Consider the following 11,463-nt stretch of genomic DNA (forward strand, 5'->3'; position numbering starts at 1 on the left):
AAACACAATATAAGATATTCTTTCCTACAATAAGAGTGGTAGACCCCATCTTGAATGACTACAAACCTTCATATATTCATTATATAACCCAACATGTCGGTATATAGAGTCTAATTAGGCATCACCAGTTGACACCAACAAAGTAATATAATTTATACATAAAATTTAATAACACCCTCAGATAATAAGGATTTTATGTAACAAAATAACTCTTTCCATCTATGACTGTGTTTGGTCTAAGAATGTTTTAATGGTCCAACTCAATATTTATCAGCTACAATTACCCACAATATTACTAAAAGTCTCCACTCTAGTGGCTGAGACATACTACTTTATCTCATATAATAGTACAACATGTGGCAACCAATAACTAATACAAATTTATATTTTATCCTATAGGTTGTAAATTATTTGGGATTGCAATGAACATAGATAATCATGTCTAAGTTTAATGATCCCTATCATTAATTTGATTTCTATACAATGCAACTAATAAAATATATCATCAAACATGAACAATACAATACTCATAATTATGCATACAACGAAATAAAACTATATTGTTACTATTATTAAGTAATAATTAGAATTAGCTTTATAGGGTATAGTAGTTCTTCAGCCATGTTTTTGTTAAATAAGTTTTCTAATGAAAAAAAAAAGGTCGGGCTTTTTCCATGTGGTTAAATTTCGGAACCAAATTTCACTTTAAAATTAATATAAAAATCATTGATGCGTTTTAACCACATGTAGATTACTTAAAAATCATATATGCTCCCTCAATGTTGTAAAAGTTTAGAGGGTTTAGATATTTGAAAATTTGGCACATGATAAGGTCTTTTCCACTTTATTATAAATGTAATGGATTTGTACATACATCTCACAATAAAACCATTTACTTTGTCGGAATCTTACTAACTCATTTATAATTATTCATAATTCCCTTAAAATTTTGCCTATGTGCAAATACTGCCATAGGTTAATAAAATTTACCTAATATTATAAGAATATTTCATTGAACACCTTTAGTTATAAATTTTCCCCAAAATTGCTTTCATGATTTGAAAGTATGACCAACCCATGAAATCCTAATTTATAAAATATTGTCAAATATGACAGACCATACTAGATCCTAAGAACATGGAAATGCCAAGGATATATAGGGATGAACGTCTACAAAGGAGCAACAATAAGGGGTGTTCATTCTGGGGGGAAGTGGTAAAAAAGTTAAAGAAGCGCCTTGACTTCCCCACTCCGGATGTTCATTTTGCGCTGAAATGGCACTTTCCCCACTTTAGCATTTTTTTGGATTTTGAACTAAATCCACTTCAACATTTTTTCACCGAAATGGGGTAAATTAAATTTTATATAAGCAAGCACACTTCCTTCCACTTCAGGATTTTTTAAAATTTTGCAAAATGAATACTAGAACTATATGAAGTGATTTTTGTTAGGATTATACCCTTGAATGCCAGCGAGGATACTTGTATTAGGCATTTCATTTGTATTATTATTTTTATTATTATTAATATACATTTATTTTGATGTTTATATAAATCTTGTGATACATTTTTAATTAGTTTTGAACATCATAGTCTATATGTATTAAGTTAAATCTTCTACTCTTTGTGAGATAACGAGGAGGGCATTGGAAGGGTTTAGTACTTATATACTTAAATAGTTCACAAATTAGAGTCTTTTATTGGCCATTAAAGGTTCGTAAGGATTTGTATGACATACATTCTGACAAAAAAGTGCTAGTTAAACACTATGGGATAATGATTTCATATGTCATAAATACATCACTGAATTGATGTATTCGAACATAACTCGCTATAATCCAATCACATGGGTTTTACTCTGTGACAGTCAATGATTGGGATTGTTGGTTATGATCATATGAGTTGACCTTAGACTTGAGATATCATGATCACAATGTGCTTGTGACTTCTAGTTTATTATTAGAGTTGTTAGGATCAGTTTACCTATTGGTTGGGCCGACCTCGAAGTGTAGCTATGTTAGGCAAGTAGCAGTTGTGAGTGATCATCAAGAAGAAATTCGTTCTCTGGGAAGTAAACGAGTTAGTATCCCATATGATTATAATTATGTGACTCCTCCCTGACCCTAGAAGGCATCAATTGATTTTCTGGTGAAAAATCCCCAATCTCTCTTTTCCTCTCTAATCATAACCGCTATTTGGGGAAAAAAAACAGGAGATTGTTTCTCAATTCCAGTGTGTGATCTAGAGGCATGGAACTTTCGTTCGGTGCTAGAAGATCTACAGCAATCTAAGAAACAAATTTGGCAAAAGTTTCGGAACATCCAGAGGTAATTTTCTTTACCTTTTAACTAAAATCGAGTATTCATTAAAATAATTTGATCATATTGCAATTTTATTCTTGCTTCTGCATGCCTCTAATGGTGTTATATAATTTTACGACATTTCCTAATAATTTTAACTTCCAACTACTTTAGAAAAGTGTCACTTCCTCACACTTCTTCACTTGTTTTAGGGCATTTCATTTGTATTATTATTATTATTATTATTATTATTATTATTATTATTAATATACATTTATTTTGATGTTCATGTAAATCTTGTGATGCCATTTTTAATTAGTTTTGAACATCATAGTCTATATGTATTAAGTTAAATATTCTACTCTTTGTGAGATAACGACGAGGGCATTGGTAGGGCATTGGTAGGGTCAGGGAGGAGTCATATTAAAAACACTTAAATTGTTTATTAACTAAGTGAAAGATGAATAGTGATATGTGTGACAAGATGTGAAATAACAAAAGTAAAAGAAAAAGAAAGAGAGCACAAGTAAAGGAGAAAGTAAGGCAATAGATATAAATGGGGTACCCGGATATTTTTCCACCTAGGACAATCATTTCAAGTGCAAGAACCCTCTATTATACTTTCTAACTAATGCAATAATGAGTCGTGGAGATCCTTAAATACAAGGTCCCAAATCTAAGGTCAATCATGCCTAACTCTATACATGTTCCGGAGGAAAAATTGAATAACCTCTCAACATCACACTCGTAAAAAATTGCAATGAGTTTTAGGGATTCCAAGTAATAAATTCTCTTCCCAGATGTAGACCTAACCCTTTGGTTCTGGTGGAAGGTCCTAGCCATAATTAAGCCCTAGGTGCTAAAATCACTTCTCACTCCGTTGCACCCGCAACTAAGCCCCAGCGGAAGGTCATCCTTTAGCCCATTCACTCTATTATGACCGCGAAGAACTTAAGGAAATGGAGATAGAATAAATCACACCAGAGGGGAAAAGGGATGCTCTGCTACCTCTCGACTCACGCTCTCAACCCTCTCCAATCTATCTTTGTGTAACTCTCGTGGTGTGTCACTCACTCACAAGGGTTACCAACAAGAACTCTCAACCCTAGTGTCACTCTAAGGGAGAATTCATACAATCAAGCATTCAAGATTGGAACTCAAATAAAACATCAATTAATTGAAAGCATAATAAAGAGGTTCAATGAAACGAATACATCCTAGGGTTCACAAATACACAACTACCAACTAGGGGGTTTAGCTCTCCATGGAGCTAATTATAATTAATGAAATCAAATGTAAAAGCAAAGAATCCATAGAAAACCCCCTTCGATAGTTGCGGTGATGGTCTTGTGGAGAGTCCTCTACTCGTCCAAGGATCCCTTTGTCCGGCCTAGGATACACCTCACCGGATTGGTGCCGACGAAAGCTCTCCCACTAACCTTTTGCCAAACGGAGCGCGATGTCGGAGCCATAGAACCTCTCCAAATCCCTAGCCAATACCTCTCAAAACCCTAGCCGAAGCCCTCTCTCAAGTTGGGGAAAAGATGGAGAAAAGAATGCTGAAATCAGGGCTAAAATCGGCTTTTGAAGGGCTGGAATCGGGAATCCACACGCCCCTGTGGCTGCCCCTATGGATTTTTTCACACGGGCGTGTGGAATTAACGCACACCCGTGTGGATTCTCTGTTTTCATCCTTTTTCGGCAGGGTGTGAACAGTACCTACTACAGTGTTTTGCTATATTGCCTTGCTACAGTACCGGCCCGAAACACTCCCGAATCCATACTTTTATCGAGGTAATGTAAACGGGCACACGTTTACGTCGTAAATCGTTTTGCTTCTTCAATAACGGACATGTTGGTGGAGATCTTGCTATACATGCACAAGCAGGAATGCTTGAATGTGGCTACCCTTGTGCCTCTCCAAATCGTTGTGCTAACTTGAATACGAGGAGGTTAGCACGCATTCCCGCATTTCTAACCCGACTTATGTCTTCGCGTTTGAACCTTCTCAAGATTTCCTCCAAATGGTGCATTTACTATCCACATTGGCTTCTTTCTCTAATATTCGGCCTCACAACCCTATCTGCATGAAAGTAACATAAATACACACATATTAGCGTTAACACCCGATAAAAGTAATGCTCATCATAAGGAAAGAACACTTCACATTCTTATCGCACAAGCACTTATCATTTATACACATATATAGTAACCATAATCGGAAAGGTTTGTAATGATCTAGTGATTTATATTTAATTGGGCTACGACATAAAGCAACATGGCTGACTAGATGTAACCCATGTACTTTGGTATCCTCCCATTGCCAATCAAAATGATCACGCTTAAAGGAATTAAGAATCAGTCTCGTTTTGAGCATAGGGGTAAAATTACCAATTTATAATTTTACTTCATGGGATGAGTGAAATTGTAAATTGGTCTAGGGTTTTTGTTTTAAGTTTAAATTTTGATTAAAATTCAAAAGAGTCAAATAATTAATCAAAATTATAAGAACTTAAAAGACAAAAGTGGTTTTCGTTATATAAGACTCATATTTCTAAGAGAACTTCAATGATAATATTTATCATGTTATGAAGTTTCATATTTCGAATAAGACTTCATAATAAAATAATATTTATCATGTTTTATGAAGTCTCTATAAATATGACTCCTCCCGACCCTAGAAGGCATCAATTGATTTTCTGGTGAAAAATCCCTAATCTCTCTCTTCCTCTCTAAACAGAACCACTATTTGGGAAAAAAAAAAAAGAGATTGTTTCTCAATTCCGGCGTGTGATCTAGAGGCATGGAACTTTTGTTTGGTGCTAGAAGATCTACGACAATCTAAGAGACAAATTTGGCGAAAGTTTTGGAATATCCAGAGGTAATTTTTTTTACCTTTTAACTAAAATAGAGTATTCATTAAAACAATTTGATCATATTGCAATTTTATTCTTGCTTCTGCAAGCCTCTGATGGTGTTATATAATTTTACAACATTTCCTAATAATTTTAACTTCCAACCACTTTCGAAAAGTGTCACTTCCTCACACTTCTACACTTCATGGCACTTTTGCTCCAGTGAATGCCAAAAAAAAAAAAAATTGAGCAAAAAATGAGTGAGATGAAAGTAGAGTATCATTTCACAACTTGGCTTAAAGGAAGTCATAGCAAAGAGTTTAAAGAGTAATATACAATTATAATATAACAAGAGACTTCTCTAAAAGTGGAAAATTTTCGCAAGGCAAATGTAAAGGACTCTTTTCTATTATATTTCTAGGTCAAAATAATATTTGTAATTTTTTTATGTGTTTCCATGAATTTTGTATTTAATTATTTACTGTACTTGCCATTTTAACTAGAGAAAATTATTTATTAATCCTTGCAGCTTTTCAAATATCGCCTGCAGTCTCTCTGACATTTCAATTTCCTTTGTAGCCCCTCTTTTTTTCATTTTACTTATTTTTCAATCCCCGCATCAATTTATTTTATTTAAAAATCCAATTTTACCCCCGCTTACAAAATGTACTTACTATTTATTAATTATATTTTTTTATTTAACATTGTACATGTAACTTCACAATTTTTCATTTAAAATTTAACGTTTTTATTTAATATTTATTGTTGATGTTTAATATCTTAGTTTGTTGTTTACTATTTTGTGTTTCTATTTAAAATCGCTGAGGGGCATTTCTGACAAAAGTATTGAAAAATAAGCTATCACATAGTGTCAAAAAAAAAGAAAGACTTTTTGGGAATATGATATAATCTAGGGATTTTTTTTTTATCTAGTGACAAAATTGGAGGGATGATATGAACAATTTCTCTTTTAACTATTAATATTGCTTAAACTGGGACTTATACAATTATTTTAGGTAACAAAGACTACTTAAACTCTGAAATAAAAGCTTTGGTCTTCCTTTTGAACGGTTTTGGCTTATCGATTTGATCATCCATTAGAATTTATGAATACTCGACCCTTATTTTTTATTTTTATTATTTGTTCTTTTGGTTAGGCATGATTCTCGGTGTTCGGTGGAGCAAATGAAGGCATGACCATTGTACACGTAGGCGCTACAACAACCCGCACATAATTATTGTTCACTCCCTAAAAAATATAGCCTCACTCACAAATAAAATGTCTACTACTTGCGAGGTGCTCTTGCAAAGGAAAGACCCAGACAAATTACCACTAAGCTGTTGGCCAAAATTGGTTCATTACATGTTATTGATGGCCAAAGATGACCCGCTTGTAACATACTCATACTCATTCAGCTATTTATATATATATAAATATATATAATTCCAATTTTTATTTAAGTCATAAAAGAAAAGGCCTCCTCCATGAATGCAGCATTTTGACTAATGCTGTGAGCCAAGACAACACAACCATTATAATACTACGTGAAAAAATTGAAATAATTGGATCCAATTGCCTGCTTTCATAGTTTTGGATACATTCAGACAGATAAGCTGACGTAGATGCTATGGATCTCATTTTATTCTTCGGATTTAGGAAGACTCCCAGGTGGTTGATATTATACCTCGAGGAACATTACATGAATACAGTATTTTAAGTAAATTGTATGAGTTTGAACAAAAGATTTATTTATTTATTTATTTATTTATTTATTTATTTATTTTATTTTTTTTGCAAGTTAACCGATCTAACCTCACATCGCATGTCGATTAGCTAAATTAATAAATTTTGAGAACTAAATCAAGCTTGAGAAAAGTCGCATATCAAACAAGAAAGTCACACAACAGATGGCAAATAGAACAATTTATAAGCCTCAATAACTTCAAGTTGCCACATTGCCTCTCTGTCCGGGCAGGCTGAAAGATCAACTATCTTGTGAACCTGCACTATAAAACCGATAAGGTTAACTAGAACAATAAAGGTAGATGTTTGCAAGAAAATGTATATGAAAAAGAGAAGGTATATGCTTTTAAGTGCATGCTAGTGTCTTCTTCATTGACTTGGTTAAAATCAAATTTTGTCAATAACCCCGAGAGACTACATTGCTAATATGAGACAAATAGGAAGGGATCATTATCTAGTAGGTGATTTTGCATTAAACCAGGATTGAGCAAATTAGTAATGCTAGACAAATAAGGGTTCTTAGCTATCAACCAATTAAAGGAGAAGTGAGTGCATTCTCTTCCAAAGATTTGTTGACTGAAATGAAGTACCATTGTTCACTTGCATGAATTGTTCGACCATAGTTTAGGCAGGTAAGTCAGGGCATTTGAGTCAATAGATGTAAATTCCTGGTTGGTTAAAGCCAAATGCTGCAAATTGTGATAACCCTAAAATAGCCCCCAACCCAACAACTAAACCTAGTGTTAAAAGAAGAACATGAGCTCAGCATGTTCTCTTATTAGAAGGCATATTTGAGAACCTATTTCCTTTTTTAATTTCCAAGTTGCAATGTGTTTTGCCCATTCAATGTTTGACTAGATAACTCATCTCCCATTCCCTCTATCACCAATTTTCTTTAACTTCCTTTCCACACTTCACATTTACGTTCTCTAGCTATTTTTCTCTCAGCATCAACACCACTTTTTCTCTTGAATTACATCTATTAACACAACTTAATTCCATTAAAATATTTATAACATTTAAAATTGAGAATAACTTGCATAGGGCTTCTAGAGCTAAGCGAGGAGATTCAATTAATGTCAGGGGCTTTTTACAATAAACTGATAATATACAGGGCTTTTTAGATCAAGCATTCTTCAAATCTAGGATTGTGTCATGAGAAGCCTGCTAAAATTTTGCTCATGATCTGACATGACATGAGCCTTAAGGCTAGCAAGCTCAGTTCGGTTTAGTTTTCCCTACATATTAATGGCAGTAGAAATCATGGTCTTAAGGTATAAAATTGACCTTTTTTCTAATTTTACCTCTAATTTCATTAGTAAATGTACTCATGCCTCTCTTTACAACAAGTAATTCTTTTGGAGATTGATTTTGGCTTAATTTGAAAGTTTGGCATTATTTGGATTTTCAGATACACTTTTAATCCTTTGGAATGAGGTTTAGGTATTCAATTACTTTGAGAAATTAATTTTCTATGTATTAAATATGCCAAAACTAAGTTGCAGTGATGATTTAGTATTAATCTCGATATCCTATTTGTCACAAACTTAAATCTACACCAATACACATGTTACAATTTTTATACTGAAAAACTTTATTCATAAGCATGTACTGCATTATTGTCCACAAAAGTGATGATGTAGCCTGGGCAGAAAACATTCAATAGGAAATATGACATTTTTTCTATTTCAGTACAAAATCTTTCATGCCTTACAGTGTGCTGACGATTTGCTAAAATGTCTAGCTAGAATACTCACTAGTTGCAAAAGAAGTAATTTAGACAAAGAAGTTGATTGACATGGGAATTCCACTAGAACATTATGCAAAATTCGCTACAAGCATAAGAGAGAAATGCCAAAAAAAATATGAAAAAACAATTCTTACATCAAGATGAAGATCATTAAACAGAAACAAAGAAAACAAAGCAAAAAATAGTCACAAATAAAATTCAGATGTATCAAATAAAAATAATAAAATTGAAAAGAAAAATAGATATTAAATATAAATGGAAGGTGGTGTAAAATTAATGAACCAAATGAAAATACAAATATCGGAGGTAGTGGGCCAGAAGAAAAGATTCTGAAAATTAATTTTAAATTCACCCTTAGTGATACTAGTAGAAGCTAGCAGCTGGTTATTCAGCTTGATATGCATTTGATTTAGCATAGTTCATGAAAAAATCCACTAAGATAACACGTGATCTTTCTGCTTAACAGTTTCTTATGAAACACAAGTACAACCTAGGTAACAAGTTTTGTAGATCCAATAAAAACACATCCCCAGTTAATGTAAGATCTTCAACACTATGTTAGAAAGGCAAGGGATCACTGGGTGATGCATTGATCATTAGTGAATGGAAACCAATGTTAAATTGGCTACCAACAAAATTCTTGATCATTATTTCAGTGATTGTCAGTTAGATGTGAGACCGATAATGAATGTTAGCATCTTGAGGGCCAAATGTTTCAAAAAGTTGAACACATGTTAACTCCTGCTATTGAGTTCCTCTAAAAATTGAACATTATTGACCACACAATGTGTTCTTTATCTCGGTCTCAAATCAAGGGATTTCATCATGTTCTCTGTTATTGTCTTTTTTCCTTCAAAAAGAAAAACGAAAAAAGAAAAGTTGAATATTTCAAAGATCTTAAAATGTTTTCTTTCAATCTCTTAAATAAACAGTGGCCTGCACTATTTGGAATATCTGTGAAAATAGACACCATGAACTTAAGAGACATTGGTGAGGAGAAATATTGGCATCATTGCAGGCAAACCTGAATCCTGAATATTGGCGGAGCTCCTACAACAGTACAAACAGCTGCAATAGCCTCTTTACTTTCTAAACCAACAACACTTTGCAACTACTTCCACAGTTGATTGCTATGAGTTCTTTTTCTTTGCTAGCCAGGCAGGAACCGACATTGGACCTGTCAACCTTATCAATATCATATAATGTGCTATCACTTTAACATCTGGAATTGGCACCTAATTATTGTGTTTTAGCTTCAAACCATACCCATCATGAACTCCACAATTGCAAGCATTTTCTTCTCATTCTAAGTTCCCACACTATCTTTGTTTGTTTCTTGCATCTATCTGTAATGAGGAATCACATACTCTAATGGGAATATAAACAAAATTAACAAAAGATTTCATACTCAATGTCAATAGTTTTGCATTAATTGACGGTTCCGAAGACTGTCTTGGATTCAAAGTTCCGACATTTGTGTTTCTTGAAAGTCATAAATGAATGGACTTATAGAAAAAAGATATTTACATGGATCATTGAAGAATAAAATTGAGTATGAATAAACAAGAAATAAACCAACATTAAAACAAGAAATGTCAGAGCTTACAAAAGACTCAATATATGAAAAAGAAAACAAAAAATATTGAGGATCAATAACCAAAAAGCAGTCTAGAAATAAAAAAGATACCTTGATCAATGGAAGACCACCAACAGGCAAAGCGTTGTATATCCCAACAACCATCACATACAATCCTGAGAAGCAGAGGAAATTAACATGAAAGCCAAGCATTTCAAGGGCACTAAAACAAAGATGAGAAGTGAAACCCTAACCGATCTTCCAATCCTGAGGTTGAAATTCAGATGAAAGAGAAAGCTCTACAACGCCGGTGCCATCATCAAGAAGGAATCGCCCTTCCTCAGATCCTGAAATCAAAACACCCTGCAAGTAGGCTTATCTTCAAGAAGAACCAGAAGAAGAAAGAGTAGGAGAGGGAGAGGGAAACGGAGGCAGGGAGGGAGGGGAGTGCCTGCAACCAAGCGCGCTGAAAGAGGATTCCGAGAAGGACATTAGCAGAGGAAGAGGTGGAGTTGTCCTGGCGGGCAGACCTCAGCTGGCCGCAGAACAGCTTCAATGCCGCTAAGCTGTAGTCCATGCTTTTCTTTCTCGCAAAACACCTGCAATTTCTTTTAACACCCCGGCCATGCCATTCTGTCACCGGGCTGCTCTCGCCGAGCACTAGAGGAAACCTTCTTGCACATTCACCCTCAAGCGCGTGTGATCATCTTGGGTGAAAAAATGTGCTTCTGGTGTTCGTGCAATTTGTTTAATCAGTTGGGTTAAAAGAAACAGCCACATTTTCAGTTGAACTTGCACTTATCATATATTTGTAAAATTAATTACTTGCTCATTGATTACAAACTTTTCCAAACTATTCTATTACTAAATCTCGTGGGAACTATGTGCTTAATATTTAGCAATGAATTACCATCAAAAATCATCTAGTGGCATTTATACCCTAGCTAATCCCTGGGTAGGTAAAATCGTCGTTGTTATTTGTCCCTAGTTCGTAGCTAATCTCTAGGTAAAATTGAACAGTTTTAAAATTACCCAGGGATTATCTAGGTAAAATAGTCGTTGTTGTTTGTCCGTAGTTACTCCCTGGATATTTTTATTTCTTAGGATTTTTATTTAGCAAGTGATTAATTTCCGTAGGTAAAATTGTTGATATTAAACACTACACAGGGATTAGCTAGGGATGATAGCCATCATGTTTAGTTCATTGCTAATCTCTAGATAAATATAAATTAACTTAAT

General features: G+C 34.0%; 1 protein-coding gene across 1 annotated transcript; it reads right to left on the bottom strand.

Moving 5' to 3' along the window:
• Positions 1 to 7,021: 7,021 nt before the first annotated feature.
• On the bottom strand, positions 7,022 to 10,982 carry LOC120276860. Its single transcript, XM_039283587.1, has 4 exons — positions 10,676 to 10,982; positions 10,479 to 10,587; positions 10,336 to 10,400; positions 7,022 to 7,156 (listed from the first exon to the last, which is right to left on the bottom strand). The coding sequence occupies exons 1-4, from the start codon at positions 10,799 to 10,801 to the stop codon at positions 7,052 to 7,054; spliced, it is 405 nt and encodes a 134-aa protein (XP_039139521.1). The 5' UTR covers positions 10,802 to 10,982; the 3' UTR covers positions 7,022 to 7,051.
• Positions 10,983 to 11,463: the final 481 nt, after the last annotated feature.

The sequence above is a fragment of the Dioscorea cayenensis genome, chromosome 15, assembly GCF_009730915.1.
Source record: "Dioscorea cayenensis subsp. rotundata cultivar TDr96_F1 chromosome 15, TDr96_F1_v2_PseudoChromosome.rev07_lg8_w22 25.fasta, whole genome shotgun sequence".
Lineage (NCBI taxonomy): Eukaryota > Viridiplantae > Streptophyta > Magnoliopsida > Dioscoreales > Dioscoreaceae > Dioscorea > Dioscorea cayenensis.

What these genes read in the sequence shown, in the direction of transcription:
- LOC120276860 (XM_039283587.1), bottom strand. Translation starts at nt 10,801, where the DNA reads ATGGACTACAGCTTAGCGGCATTGAAGCTGTTCTGCGGCCAGCTGAGG. An exon ending in ACCTCAGGATTGGAAGATCG is followed by an intron (nt 10,401 to 10,478) that starts GTTAGGGTTTCA and finishes TCTGCTTCTCAG; the next exon opens with GATTGTATGTGATGGTTGTT. An exon ending in GTGGTCTTCCATTGATCAAG is followed by an intron (nt 7,157 to 10,335) that starts GTATCTTTTTTA and finishes TTTATAGTGCAG; the next exon opens with GTTCACAAGATAGTTGATCT.